Below are 15,044 nucleotides of genomic sequence, written 5' to 3'. Positions count from 1 at the left end.
TCCCCATCTGTGGGGCTGGGAACCCCTGATCTGTGGGTTTAGAGACCCCCCATCTGTGGGGCTGGGGACCCCCTTATCTGTGGGGCTGGGGACCCCCTGATCTGTGGGTTTAGGGACCCCCTGATCTGTGGGGCTGGGGACCCCCCTGATCTGTGGGTTTAGGGACCCCCCTGATCTGTGGGTTAGGGACCCCCTGATCTGTGGGTTGGAGACCCCCTGATCTGTGGGTTTAGAGACCCCCTGATCTGTGGGTTTAGGGACCCCCTGATCTGTGGATTTAAGGAGCCCCCATCTCTGGGGCAGGGACAGCTGTGGGTGGGTGTCCTGTGCTGGGAGGGGGCTTTGGGTTCCTCTGATCTGTGGGGTGGGGGCTCCCAAATCCCATCCAGGCTGTGTGTGGGGCTGGGGACCCCCTGATCTGTGGGTTTAGGGACCCCCTGATCTGTGGTTCAGGGACCCCCTGATCTGTGGGACTGGGACCAGACCCCCTTGTGTGGTGTCCTGGCTTTCAGGATGGTTTGAGTCTGTCTGATTTTGTGGGGTGGGGGCTCCCAAATCTTATCCAGGCTGTGTGTGGGGCTGAGGACCCCCCCATCTGTGGGTTTGGAGAGACCCCCCTGATCTGTGGGTTTAGGGACCCCTGATCTGTGGATTTAAGGAGCCCCCATCTGTGGGGCAGGGACAGCTGTGGGTGGTGTCTTGTGCTGGGAGGGGGCTTGGGTTCCTCTGATCTGTGGGGTGGGAGCTCCCAAATCCCACCCAGGCTGTGTGGTGGGGCTGGGGACCCCTGATCTGTGGGTTTAGGGACCCCCCTGATCTGTGGGTTTAGGGACCCCCTGATCTGTGGTTTAGGGACCCCCTGATCTGTGGGTTCAGGGACCCCCTGATCTGTGGGTTTAGGGACCCCCCATCTGTGGGGCTGGGAACCCCCCTTGTGTGGTGTCCTGGGCTTTCAGGATGGTTTGAGTCTGTCTGATCTGGGGGTGGGGGGGCTCCCAAATCCCATCCCAGTTCTGTCTGTGTGTGGGCTGGGGACCCCCTGATCTGTGGGTTCAGGGACCCCCTGATCTGTGGGTTCAGGGACCCCCTGATCTGTGGGTTCAGGGACCCCCTGATCTGTGGGTTTAGGGACCCCCCATCTGTGGGGCTGGGAACCCCCCTTGTGTGGTGTCCTGGCTTTCAGGATGGTTTTGAGTCTGTCTGATCTGTGGGGTGGGGGCTCCCAAATCCCATCCAGTTCTGTGTGTGGGGCTGGGGACCCCCTGATCTGTGGGTTCAGGGACCCCCTGATCTGCTTTCTGTAGGGTTCCCCAGTGTCCCCAAATCCTCTGACCCCTCTGGGTGTTCCCTGTACCCTTTCCTGGTGTCCCCAAATCCTCTGACCCCTCCTGATGTCCCCAAACCCCCTGACCCCCCAATGTCCTCCCCTGATGTCCCACAAACCCCCTGACCCCCTGGTGTCCCCAAGCCCCCTGACCACCAATGTCCCCAATGACCCCTCTGATGTCCCCAATGACCCCCCCGATGTCCCCAAACCCCCTAACCCCTGATGTTTTCCCAGTGATCCCCCTTGGTGTCCCCAAATCTCCCTGATCCCCCCTGGTGTTCCCAAGCCCCCTGATCCCTCCTGGTGTCCCCCAAACCCCCTGACCCTTTCCTGGTGTCTCCAAACCCCCAATGACCCCCCCGATGTCCCCAAACCCCCTGAGCGCCCCCGATGTCCCCAATGACCCCTCCTATGTCCCCAGTGACCCTCCGGTGTCCCCAAGCCCCCTGACCCCCAATGACCCCCCCGATGTCCCCCTGACCCCCGGTGTCCCCCAGGAGTGCAAGCGCCCCCCCGGAGGCGTTTGGATTCGAGCAGGGCCACGCGCGAGTACACCCTGCAGAGCTTCGGCGAGATGGCCGACGCCTTCAAGGCCGACTACTTCAACATGCCCGTCCATGTGAGCCCCCCGAACCCTCTGGGACCCCCAAAAACATCCTGGGTACCCCCAGAACCCCCTGGATCCCCCCAGGACCCCCCAAAAACCTCCCAGGATACCCCCAGAACCCCCTGGATACCCCCAGGACCCCCCAAAAACCTCCCAGGATACCCCCAGAACCCCCTGGATCCCCCCAGAGCCCCCAAAACCTCCCAGGATAACCCCCAGAACCCCCTGGATCCCCCCAGAAGCCCCCAAAAACCTCCCAGGATACCCCCAGAACCCCCTGGATACCCCCTGAACCCCTCTGGGGACCCCCCAAAACCTCCCTGGATACCCCAGAACCACCTGAACCCCCTGGACCCCAAAAACATCCCAGGATACCCCCAGAACCCCCTGGATCCCCCCCAGGACCCCCCAAAAACCTCCCAGGATACCCCCAGAACCCCCTGGATCCCCTCTGAACCCCCCAGGACCCCAAAAACATCCCAGGATTCCCCCAAAACCCTCCAGGATCCCCCCAAAACCCCCCAGGCTCTCCTGAGCCCCCCAGACTCCATTTAGCTCCCCTCCCTTTGGGAAGGTGGGTGATGCCTTCAAGGCTGAGTGCTTCAATGTGCCCATCAATGTGAGCACCCCAAAACCTGCCTGGATCACCCCAAAACCCCTCTGTATCACCTCAAAACCTGTCTGGATCCCCAAAAAAACCCTGGATCCCCCGAAAACCCACCAGGCTTTCCTGAGCCCCCCAGACTCCATTGAGCTCCCCTCCCTTTGGGGAGGTGGGGTGATGCCTTCAAGGCTGAGTGCTTCAATGTGCCCATCAATGTGAGCACCCCAAAACCTGCCTGGATCCCCTTAAAACCTGCCTGGGTCACCCCAAAACCCCACGGATCTCCTCAAACCCCCCTGGATCCCCCCAAAACCCACCAGGCTCTCCTGAGCCCCCCAGACTCCCTTGGGCTCCTCCCCTCCCTTTGGGGAGGTGGGTGACACCTTCAAGGCTGAGTGCTTCAATGTGCCCGTCAATGTGAGCACCCCAAAACCCCCCTGGATCCCCCCCAGACCCCTCTGCATCACCTCAAAACCTGCCTGGATCCCCAAAAAAAACCCTGGATCCCCCCAAAACCTCCCAGGTTCTCCTGAGCCCCCAGACTCCATTAGCTCCCCTCCTTTGGGAAGGTGGGTGATGCCTTCAAGGCTGAGTGCTTCAATGTGCCCGTCCATGTGAGCACCCCAAAACCTGCCTGGATCCCCCCAAAACCTGCCTTGGTCACCCCAGAACCCCCCTGGATCTCCTCAAACCCCCCTGGATCCCCCCAAAAAACCCACCAGGTTTCTCTCTGAGCCCCCCAGACCCCCTTGGGCTCCCCTCCCTTTGGGGAGGTGGGTGATGCCTTCAAGGCTGAGTGCTTCAATGTGCCCATCAATGTGAGCACCCCAAAACCTGCCTGGATCCCCCCCAAACCCCCCTGCATCACCCCAAAACCTGCCTGGATCCCCCCAAAACCTCCCAGGCTCTCCTGAGCCCCCCAGACTCCCTTGGGCTCCTCTCCCTTTGGGGAGGTGGGTGATGCCTTCAAGGCTGAGTGCTTCAATGTGCCCATCAATGTGAGCACCCCAAAACCTGCCTGGATCACCCCAAACCTCTCTGCATCACCTCAAAACTGCCTGGATCCACAAAAAAACCCAGGATCCCCCCAAAACCTCCCAGGTTCTCCTGAACCCCCCAGACCCCTTGAGCTCCCCTCCCTTTGGGGAGGTGGGTGACGGCCTTCAAGGCTGAGTGCTTTCAATGTACCCATCCATGTGAGCCCCCAGAACCTTCTTGAATACCCCCAAACCCCTCTGGTATCACCCCAAAACCTGCCTGGATCCCCAAAAATACCCTGGATCCCCCCAAAACCCACCAGGCTCTCCTGAGCCCCCCCAGACCCCCTCTGGCTCCCTTCCCTTTGGGGAGGTGGGTGACGGCCTTCTAGTCTGAGTGCTTCAGTGTGCCCGTCCATGTGAGCCCCCCAAAACCTGCCTGGATCCCCTTAAAACCTGCCTGGGTCACCCCAAAAACCCCACGGATCTCCTCAAACCCCCTGGATCCCCCCAAAACCCCCAGGTTCTCCTGAGCCCCCCCAGACCCCCATGGGCTCCCCCTCCCTTTGGGAGGTGGGTGATGCCTTCAAGGCTGACTGCTTCAATGTGCCCGTCCATGTGAGCCCCCAAAACCCCCCTGGATCCCCCCAAACCTCTCTGTATCACCCCAAAACCTGCCTGGATCCCCAAAAAAACCCTGGATCCCCCAAAAGCCCCCAGGCTCTCCTGAGCCCCCCAGACCCCCTTGAGCTCCCCTCCCTTTGGGGAGGTGGGTGATGCCTTCAAGGCCGACCAGTCCAATGTGCCCATCCATGTGAGCCCCCCAAAACCTGCCTGGATCCCCAAAAAAAAACCCTGGATCCCCCCAAAACCCACCAGGCTCTCCTGAGCCCCCCAGACTCCCTTGGGCTCCTCTCCCTTTGGGAAAGTGGGTGACGCCTTCAAGGCTGAGTGCTTCAGTGTTGCCCATCAATGTGAGCACCCCCAAAACCTGCCTGGATCCCCTTAAAACCTGCCTTGGTCACCCCAAAACCCTACGGATCTCCCTAAACCCCCCTGGATCCCCCCCCCAAACCCCCCTGCATCACCCCAAAACCTGCCTGGATCCCCCCAAAAACCCCCAGGTTCTCCTGAGCCCCCCAGACTCCATTGAGCTCCCCTCCCTTTGGGGAGGTGGGGTGACGCCTTCAAGGCCGACTGCTTCAATGTGCCCATCCATGTGAGCACCCCAAAACCTGCCTGGATCACCCCCCAAACCCCTCTGTATCACCCCAAAACCTGCCTGGATCCCCAAAAAAAACCCTGGATCCCCTCAAAAGCTCCCAGGTTCTCTTGAGCCCCCCCAGACTCCTTGAGCTCCTCTCCCTTTGGGGAGGTGGGTGATGCCTTCAAGGCCGACCACTCCAATGTGCCCGTCAATGTGAGCACCCCAAAACCCCCCTGGATCCCCCCAAAAACCTGTCTTGGTCACCCCAAAACCCCACGGATCTCCCTAAACCCCCCTGGATCCCCCCAAAAACCCCCAGGATCCCCCTGAGCCCCCAGACTCCTTGAGCTCCCCTCCCTTTGGGGAGGTGGGTGACGCCTTCAAGGCTGAGTACTCAATGTGCCCGTCCATGTGAGCACCCCAAAACCCCCCTGGATCACCCCAAAACCCCTCTGTATCACCTCAAAACCTGCCTGGGTCACCCCAAAACCCCACGGATCTCCTCAAACCCCCCTGGATCCCCCCAAAAACCCACCAGGTTCTCCTGAGCCCCCCAGACTCCCTTGGGCTCCTCTCCCTTTGGGGAGGTGAGTGACGCCTTCAAGGCCGACTGCTTCAATGTGCCCATCAATGTGAGCACCCCAAAACCTGCCTGGATCACCCCAAAACCCCTCTGTATCACCTCAAAACCTGCCTGGATCCCCAAAAAAACCCTGGATCCCCCGAAAACCCACCAGGCTTTCCTGAGCCCCCCAGACCCCCTCTGGCTCCCCTCCCTTTGGGGAGGTGGGTGATGCCTTCAGGGCTGAGTGCTTCAATGTGCCCGTCAATGTGAGCACCCCAAAACCTGCCTGGATCACCCCAAACCTCTCTGTATCACCCCAAAACCTGCCTGGATCCTCAAACCCCCCTGGATCCCCCCAAAACCCCCCAGGATCCCCTGAGCCCCCCAGACTCCTTGGGCTCCCCTCCCTTTGGGGAGGTGGGTGATGCCTTCAAGGCTGAGTGCTTCAATGTGCCCATCAATGTGAGCCCCCCAAAACCCCCCTGGATCCCCCCCCAAACCCCCCCTGCATCACCCCAAAACCTGCCTGGATCCCCAAAAAAACCCTGGATCCCCCCCAAAACCCACCAGGATCCCCTGAGCCCTCCAGACTCCATTGAGCTCCTCTCCCTTTGGGGAGGTGGGTGACACCTTCAAGGCTGACTACTTCAACATGCCCGTCCATGTGAGCCCCCCTGAACCCTCTGGGACCCCCAAAAACATCCCTGGATACCCCCAGAACCCCCTGGATACCCCCTGAATTCCCCCGGACCCCCAAAAACCTCCCAGGATACCCCCAGAACCCCCTGGATACCCCCAGACCCCCCAAAAACCTCCCAGGATACCCCCAGAACCCCCTGGATACCCCCAGACCCCCCAAAAACATCCCAGGATACCCCCAGAACCCCCTAGATCCCCCCAGACCCCCCAAAAACCTCCCAGGATACCCCCAGAACCCCCTGGATACCCCCTGGACCCCCTGAATCCCCCCGGACCCCAAAAACATCCCAGGCTACCCCGAAAGCCCTCCTGGATCCCCCCAAAACCTCCCAGGCTCTCCTGAGCCCCCCAGACTCCTTGAGCTCCCCTCCCTTTGGGGAGGTGGGTGACGCCTTCAAGGCTGACCGCTCCAATGTGCCCATCAATGTGAGCCCCCCAAAACCTGCCTGGATCCCCCCAAAACCTGCCTGGATCCCCCCAAAACCTGCCTGGATCCCCAAAAATACCCTGGATCCCCCCAAAACCCACCAGGCTCTCCTGAGCCCCCCAGACTCCCTCTGGCTCCCTTCCCTTTGGGGAGGTGGGTGACGCCTTCAAGGCTGAGTGCTTCAATGTGCCCATCAATGTGAGCACCCCAAAACCTGCCTGGATCACCCCCCAAGCCCCTCTGTATCACCCCAAAACCTGCCTGGATCCCCAAAAAAACCCTGGATCCCCCCAAAACCCCCCAGGCTCTCCTGAGCCCCCCAGACTCCATTGAGCTCCTCTCCCTTTGGGAAGGTGGGTGATGCCTTCAAGGCTGAGTGCTTCAATGTGCCCGTCAATGTGAGCACCCCAAAACCTGCCTGGATCACCCCAAAACCCCTCTGTATCACCTCAAAACCTGTCTGGGTCACCCCAAAACCCCACGGATCTCCTCAAACCCCCCTGGATCCCCCCAAAACCCCCCAGGATCCCCTGAGCCCCCCAGACTCCATTGAGCTCCCCTCCCTTTGGGGAGGTGGGTGATGCCTTCAGGGCTGAGTGCTTCAATGTGCCCGTCAATGTGAGCACCCCAAAACCTGCCTGGATCCCCCCCCAAACCCCTCTGTATCACCCCAAAACCTGCCTGGATCCCCAAAAAAAACCTGGATCCCCCGAAAACCCACCAGGCTTTCCTGAGCCCCCCAGACCCCCTCTGGCTCCCCTCCCTTTGGGGAGGTGGGTGACGCCTTCCAGGCCGACTGCTTCAATGTGCCCGTCAATGTGAGCACCCCAAAACCTGCCTGGATCCCCTTAAAACCTGCCTGGGTCACCCCAAAACCCCACGGATCTCCCTGAACCCCCCTGGATCCCCCCAAAAACCCCGAGGCTCTCCTGAGCCCCCCAGACCCCCTCTGGCTCCTCTCCCTTTGGGAGGTGGGTGATGCCTTCAAGGCTGAGTGCTTCAATGTGCCCATCAATGTGAGCACCCCAAAACCCCCCTGGATCCCCCCCCAAACCCCTCTGTATCACCCCAAAACCTGCCTGGATCCCCAAAAAAACCCTGGATCCCCCCAAAACCCCCCAGGATCCCCTGAGCCCCCCAGACTCCATTGAGCTCCCCTCCCTTTGGGGAGGTGGGTGATGCCTTCAAGGCCGAGTGCTTCAATGTCCCCATCCATGTGAGCACCCCAAAACCTGCCTGGATCCCCCCCAAAACCTGCCTGGATCCCCAAAAAAACCCTGGATCCCCCCAAAACCTCCCAGGCTCTCCTGAGCCCCCCAGACTCCCTTGAGCTCCTCTCCCTTTGGGGAGGTGGGTGATGCCTTCAGGGCTGAGTGCTTCAATGTACCCATCAATGTGAGCCCCCCAAAACCCCCCTGGATCCCCCCCCAAACCCCCCTGCATCACCCCAAAACCTGCCTGGATCCCCAAAAAAACCCTGGATCCCCCCAAAACCCACCAGGCTCTCCTGAGCCCCCCAGACTCCATTGAGCTCCTCTCCCTTTGGGAAGGTGGGTGATGCCTTCAAGGCTGACCACTCCAATGTGCCCATCAATGTGAGCCCCCCAAAACCTGCCTGGATCCCCCCCAAACCCCTCTGTATCATCTCAAAACCTGTCTGGGTCACCCCAAAACCCCACGGATCTCCCTAAACCCCCCTTGGATCCCCCCAAAAACCCCCAGGCTCTCCTGAGCCCCCCAGACCCCATTGAGCTCCCCTCCCTTTGGGGATGTGGGTGATGCCTTCAAGGCTGAGTGCTTCAGTGTGCCCATCAATGTGAGCCCCCTAAAACCCCCCTGGATCACCCCAAAACCTGCCTGGATCCCCAAAACCTGCCTGGATCCCCAAAAAAACCCTGGATCCCCCCAAAACCCACCAGGTTCTCCTGAGCCCCCCAGACTCCTTGGGCTCCCCTCCCTTTGGGGAGGTGGGTGACGCCTTCAGGGCTGAGTGCTTCAATGTGCCCATCAATGTGAGCACCCCAAAACCCCCCTGGATCCCCTTAAAACCTGCCTGGGTCACCCCAAAACCCCACGGATCTCCTCAAACCCCCCTGGATCCCCCCAAAAACCCCCAGGATCCCCTGAGCCCCCCAGACCCCCTTGAGCTCCCCTCCCTTTGGGAAGGTGGGTGATGCCTTCAAGGCCGAGTGCTTCTATGTGCCCATCAATGTGAGCACCCCAAAACCCCCCTGGATCCCCCCAAACCTCTCTGTATCACCCCAAAACCTGCCTGGATCCCCCCAAAACCCACCAGGCTCTCCTGAGCCCCCCAGACCCCCTCTGGCTCCCCTCCCTTTGGGGATGTGGGTGACGCCTTCAAGGCTGAGTGCTTCAATGTGCCCATCAATGTGAGCACCCCAAAACCCCCCTGGATCACCCCAAAACCCCTCCAGGTCTCCCCCAGACACCCCTAAAACCATCCTGTACCCCTTGAAGGCCCTTGGCCCCCCCAAATCCCCTCCCTGCAGCCCCCCACCAAAGCTCCCTGCCCTCTGATGGTGCCCATGGAGCATCTGGAGGTGGAGGAGTTCTGGTGAACAACCTCCAAATCCCACCCAGAATCCTCTCAAACCTCCCCCAGAATCCCCCCAAAAAAACCCCAAAACCCTCAAAATGCCCTCAGAAAACCCCAAATCCCCAAAACCTCCCTCAAATCCCCCCAAAATGCCCTCGGTGCCCGCAGATGGTGCCCACGGAGCTGGTGGAGAAGGAGTTCTGGCGCCTGGTGAACAGCATCGAGGAGGACGTGACGGTGGAGTACGGCGCCGACATCCACTCCAAGGAGTTCGGCTCCGGCTTCCCCGTGCGCGACGGCAAACGGCGCCTGTCCCCCGAGGAGGAGGTGGGACACGGGGACATGGGGACATTGGGGACAGTGTCACAGTGTCACCTCCCGTGGGGGGACAGTGTCACCTCACCCCAGGGCACTGTCAGGGACATTGGGGACATTGGGGACAGTGTCACAGTGCCACCTCCCCTCAGGGCACTGATGGGCATTGTCACCTCCCCCGAGGAGGAGGTGGGACACGGGGACATGGGGACATTGGGGACACTGGGGACACTGCCACAGTTTCACCTCCCCTCAGGGCACTGATGGGCATTGTGGGACATTGGGGACACTGTCACAGTGTCACCTCCCTGGGGGGACAGTGTCACCTCACCCAAAGACACTGCCAGGGACAGTGTCACCTCCCCCGAGGAGGAGGTGGGACACGGGGACATGGGGACATTGGGGACAGTGCCACCTCCCCTCAGGGCACTGATGGGCATTGTGGGACATTGGCATCTCCCACCTCCCATCAGGGCACTGATGGGCATTGTCACCTCCCCCGAGGAGGAGGTGGGACACGGGGACATTGGGGACACTGCGGGACATTGGGGATACTGCGGACAGTGCCACCTCCCATCAGGGCACTGATGGGCATTGTCACCTCCCCCGAGGAGGAGGTGGGACACGGGGACATTGGGGACACTGCGGGACATTGGGGATACTGCGGACAGTGCCACCTCCCATCAGGGCACTGATGGGCATTGTCACCTCCCCCGAGGAGGAGGTGGGACACGGGGACATTGGGGACACTGCGGGACATTGGGGATACTGCGGACAGTGCCACCTCCCATCAGGGCACTGATGGGCATTGTCACCTCCCCCAGGAGGAGGTGGGACATGGGGACAGCGGGGACACTGTCACAGTGTCACCTCCTCTCTGGGGACATTGGCATCTCCCACCTCCCATCAGGGCACTGATGGGCATTGTGGGACATTGGGGACAGCGGGGACACTGCCACAGTGTCACCTCCCCCAGGGGGACAGTGTCACCTCACCCAAAGACACTGCCAGGGACATTGTGGGACATCGGGGACACTGGGGACACTGCCATGGTGTCACCTCCCCCGGGGGGACATTGGCATCTCCCACCTCCCATCAGGGCACTGATGGGCATTGTGGGACACTGGGGACACTGTCACAGTGTCACCTCCCTGGGGGAACAGTGTCACCTCGCCCAAAGACACTGCCAGGGACATTGTCACCTCCGCCGAGGAGGAGGTGGGACATTGGGGACACTGTCCCGGTGTCACCTCCCCTGGGGGGACATTGGCATCTCCCACCTCCCATCAGGGCACTGATGGGCATTGTCACCTCCCCCAGGAGGAGGTGGGACATGGGGACATTGGGGACAGCGGGGACACTGCCACAGTGCCATCCCCCCTGGGGGGACAGTGTCACCTCACCCAAAGACACTGCCAGGGACATTGTGGGACATTGGGGACAACGGGGACACTGCCACCTCCCATCAGGGCACTGATGGGCATTGTCACCTCCCCCGAGGAGGAGGTGGGACATTGGGGACACTGGGGACAGTGCCACAGTGTCACCTCCCCTGGGGGGACAGTGTCACCTCACCCCAGGGCACTGCCAGGGACATTGTCACCTCCCCCGAGGAGGAGGTGGGACATTGGGGACAGTGTCACCTCCTACCTCCCATCAGGGCACTGATGGGCATTGTCACCTCCCCCGAGGAGGAGGTGGGACATTGGGGACATTGGGGACACTGCCACAGTGCCATCTCCCCTGGGGGAACAGTGTCACCTCACCCCAGGGCACTGCCAGGGACATTGCGGGACATTGGGGACAACGGGGACACTGCCACCTCCCTGGGGGGGGGAGACACTGTCACCTCCCACCTCCCATCAGGGCACTGATGGACATTGTCACCTCCCCCAGGAGGAGGTGGGACATTGGGGACAGCAGGGACAGTGCCACAGTGTCACCTCCCCTCTGTGGGACAGTGTTACCCCACTGGGGGCACTGCCAGGGACATTGTCACCTCCCTCAGGAGGAGGTGGGACACGGGGACACTGCCACAGTGTCACCTCCTTGGGGGGTCATTGACATCTCCCACCTCCCCTCAGGGCACTGATGGGCATTGTCACCTCCCCCAGGAGGAGGTGGGACACGGGGACATTGGGGACAGTGCCATGGTGTCACCTCCCATCAGGGCGCTGATGGGCATTGTGGGACATTGGGGACAGCGGGGACACTGTCACAGTGTCACCTCCCCTGGGGGAACAGTGTCACCTCACCCCAGGGCACTGCCAGGGACATTGTGGGACACTGGGGACATTGGGGACACTGTCACAGTGTCACCTCCCTGGGGGGACAGTGTCACCTCACCCAAAGACACTGCCAGGGACAGTGTCACCTCCCCCAGGAGGAGGTGGGACATGGGGACAGCGGGGACAGTGCCACAGTGTCACCTCCCCTGGGGGGACATTGGCATCTCCCACCTCCCATCAGGGCACTGATGGGCATTGTCACCTCCCCCAAGGAGGAGCTGGGACACGGGGACACTGCCACCACCCCCCCGGGCACTGCCAGGGACAGTGTCACCTCTCCTGGGGAAGTACCAGGGACATTGAAAGCTGTCACCTCCCCGGGGACACTGCCAGGGGCATTGTCACCTCTGGCCAGGGACAGTGTCAGCTCCCCCAGGGCACTATCAGGGACACTGTCACCTCCTGTGGTGGGACACTGTCACCTCCCTGGGGCACTGCCAGGGACACTGTCCCCTCAGTGTCCCCTCGATGTCCCCATCCCCTGGGTGACGCTGTCCCTTGGGGTGTCTCTGATCCCATGTGGGGGTGATGCCATGTCCCTGTGCCCAGGTGATGCTGTCCCTGTGTCCCCATCCCTGGGTGACACTGTCCCATTGATGTCCCCATCCCCCAGTGACACTGTCCCCTCAATGTCCTCATCCCTTTGGGTGACACCGTCCCCTGGATGTCCCCATCCCTGGGTGGCACTGTCCCCTCGATGTCCCCATTCTCTGAGTGATGCTGTCCCCTTGGTGTCCCCATCCCCTGGGTGACACTGTCCCATTGATGTCCCCATCCCTGGGTGACACTGTCCCCTCGGTGTCCCCATCCCCTGGGTGACACTGTCCCCTCGATGTCCCTCTCCCCTTGGTGTCCCTATTCCCTGGGTGATGCTATCCCCGTGCGCGGGTGATGCCATCCTTGTGTCCCCTCGGTGTCCCCATCCCCGGTGACACTGTCCCCGTGTCCCCTCACTGTCCCCTCGGTGTCCCCATCCCCGGTGACACTGTCCCTGCTGTCCCCTCGGTGTCCCCATCCCTGGTGACGCTGTCCCCTTGCTGTCCCTGTGTCCCCTCAATGTCCCCACCCCCAGGTGGCACTGTCCCTTTGGTGTCCCTGTATCCCCTCGGTGTCCCCTTGATGTCCCCATCCCTGGGTGACGCTGTCCCCGTGTCCCCTCACTGTCCCCTCACTGTCCCCGTGTGTCCCATTGATGTCTCCATCCCTGGGTGACGCTGTCCCCATCCCCGGTGACGCTGTCCCCATGTCCCCTCGCTGTCCCCCGTGTGTCCCCATCCCTGGTGACACTGTCCCCTCGCTGTCCCCCGTGTGTCCCCATCCCCGGTGACACTGTCCCCTCACTGTCCCCTCGTGTCCCCAGGAGTACGCGGGCAGCGGCTGGAACCTGAACGTGATGCCGGTGCTGCAGCAGTCGGTGCTGTGCCACATCAACGCCGACATCTCGGGCATGAAGGTGCCCTGGCTCTACGTGGGCATGGTGTTCTCGGCCTTCTGCTGGCACATCGAGGACCACTGGAGCTACTCCATCAACTACCTCCACTGGTGGGCACCGGGGGGCACCAAGGGGGCATTTAGGGGGCACCTGGGGGGCAATTAGGGAGCTACTCCATCAACTGCCTCCACTGGTGGGCACCGCGGGCACCTGGGGGGCATCTGGGGGGCACCCGGGGGGCATTTAGGGGGCACCTGGGGGGCATTTAGGGAGCTACTCCATCAGCTACCTCCACTGGTGGGCACCGGGGGCATCTAGGGGGCATTTAGGGGGCTACTCCATCAACTGCCTCCACTTGTGGGCACTGGGGGGCATTTAGGGAGCACCAAGGGGGCATTTAGGGAGCTGCTCCATCAAGTGCCTCCACTGGTGGGCACTGGGGGCATCTGGGGGGCATCTAGGGGGCATTTAGGGAGCTGCTCCATCAGCTACCTCCACTGGTGGGCACCGGGGGCACCTGGGGGGCATTTAGGGGGCTGCTCCATCAACTACCTCCACTAGTGGGCACCAAGGGGGGCATCTAGGGGGCACCTTGGGGGGCATTTAGGGAGCTACTCCATCTCAACTGCCTCCACTGGTGGGCACTAAGGGGGGCATTTAGGGGGTGTCTGGGGGGACAGAAGGGTGATTTTGGGGCGTTTGGGGGACCAGAGGGGCAAATTTGGGGTGTTTGGGGGACCAGAGGGGCAACTTTGGGGTGTTTGGGGGACCAGAGGGGCAACTTTGGGGTGTTTGGGGGGCATCTGAGTGCCCAGGGGGTGATTGTGGGGTGCTTGTGTGGCCAGGAGGAGCAGTTTTGGGGTGCCCCACACCCAGGGGTGAGCTCAAGACATGGCATGGGGTGGGATCAGGAGGTTTTTGGGGTGATGTAGGATGGGATCAAGACATTTTTGGGATGGAACAAGGACATTTTTGGGGTGGAACAAGGACATTTTTGGGGTGGAACAAGGACATGTTTGGGTCCCCCACCCCAGGGGCGAGCCCAAGACCTGGTACGGGGTGGGATGAGGAGGTTTTTAGGATGGAACAAGGACATTTTTGGGCTGGAATAAGGACATTTTTGGGGTGGAACAAGGACATTTTTGGGATGGAACGAGGACATTTTTGGGGTGGAATAAGGACATTTTTGGGGTGGAATAAGGACATTTTTGGGGATGGAACAAGGACATTTTTGGGGATGGAACGAGGACATTTTTGGGGTGGAATAAGGACGTTTTTGGGGTCTCCCACCCGCAGGGGTGAGCCCAAGACCTGGTACGGGGTGGGATGAGGAGGTTTTTAGGGTGGGATCAGGATGGAATAAGGACATTTTTGGGATGGAACAAGGACATTTTTGGGATGGAACAAGGACATTTTTGGGTCCCCCACCCAGGGGCGAGCCCAAGACCTGGTACGGGGTGGGATGAGGAGGTTTTTGGGATGGAATAGGGAGTTTTTTAGGATAGAATAAGGACATTTTTTGGGTCCCCCACCCCCAGGGTGAGCCCAATATGTAGTACAGGATGGGATGATGAAGATTTTAGGATGGAACAAGGACATTTTTGGGTCCCTCACCCGCAGGGGCGAGCCCAAGACCTGGTACGGAGTGGGATGAGGAGGTTTTTGGAGTGGTACAGGATGGAGTAAGGACATTTTTTGGATGGAATAGGGAGTTTTTTAGGATAGAATAAGGACATTTTTGGGTCCCCCACCCGCAGGGGCGAGCCCAAGACCTGGTACGGGGTGGGATGATGAGGTTTTTAGGATGGAATAAGGACATTTTTGGGATGGAATAAGGACATTTTTGGGTCCCCCACCCCAGGGGCGAGCCCAAGACCTGGTACGGGGTGGGATGAGGAGGTTTTTGGGGTGGTTCAGGATGGAATAGGGAGTTTTTTGGGATGGAACAAGGACATTTTTGGGGTGGAACAAGGACGTTTTTAGGCTGGAATAAGGAGGTTTTTGGGGATGGGATAAGAACATTTTTGGGTTGGAATAAG

At 60.6% G+C, this 15,044-nt stretch overlaps 1 protein-coding gene across 1 annotated transcript in view; it reads left to right on the top strand.

Annotated features, from left to right (window-relative positions):
• Positions 1-15,044, top strand: part of LOC141726289 (lysine-specific demethylase 5C-like) — a gene marked incomplete at its 5' end in the record, with an annotated part of 69,003 nt that overhangs the window by 15,096 nt on the left and 38,863 nt on the right. The window contains 5 exon segments of the mRNA XM_074531037.1: positions 1,749-1,836; positions 1,838-1,864; positions 1,866-1,946; positions 9,139-9,297; positions 12,934-13,115. Coding sequence (XP_074387138.1) covers positions 1,749-1,836; positions 1,838-1,864; positions 1,866-1,946; positions 9,139-9,297; positions 12,934-13,115 — 537 coding nt within the window.

The sequence above is a fragment of the Zonotrichia albicollis genome, chromosome 34, assembly GCF_047830755.1.
Source record: "Zonotrichia albicollis isolate bZonAlb1 chromosome 34, bZonAlb1.hap1, whole genome shotgun sequence".
NCBI lineage: Eukaryota > Metazoa > Chordata > Aves > Passeriformes > Passerellidae > Zonotrichia > Zonotrichia albicollis.
The sequence above is the reverse complement of the archived record's forward strand: the minus strand, read 5'-3'. Positions and strand labels throughout refer to the sequence as shown.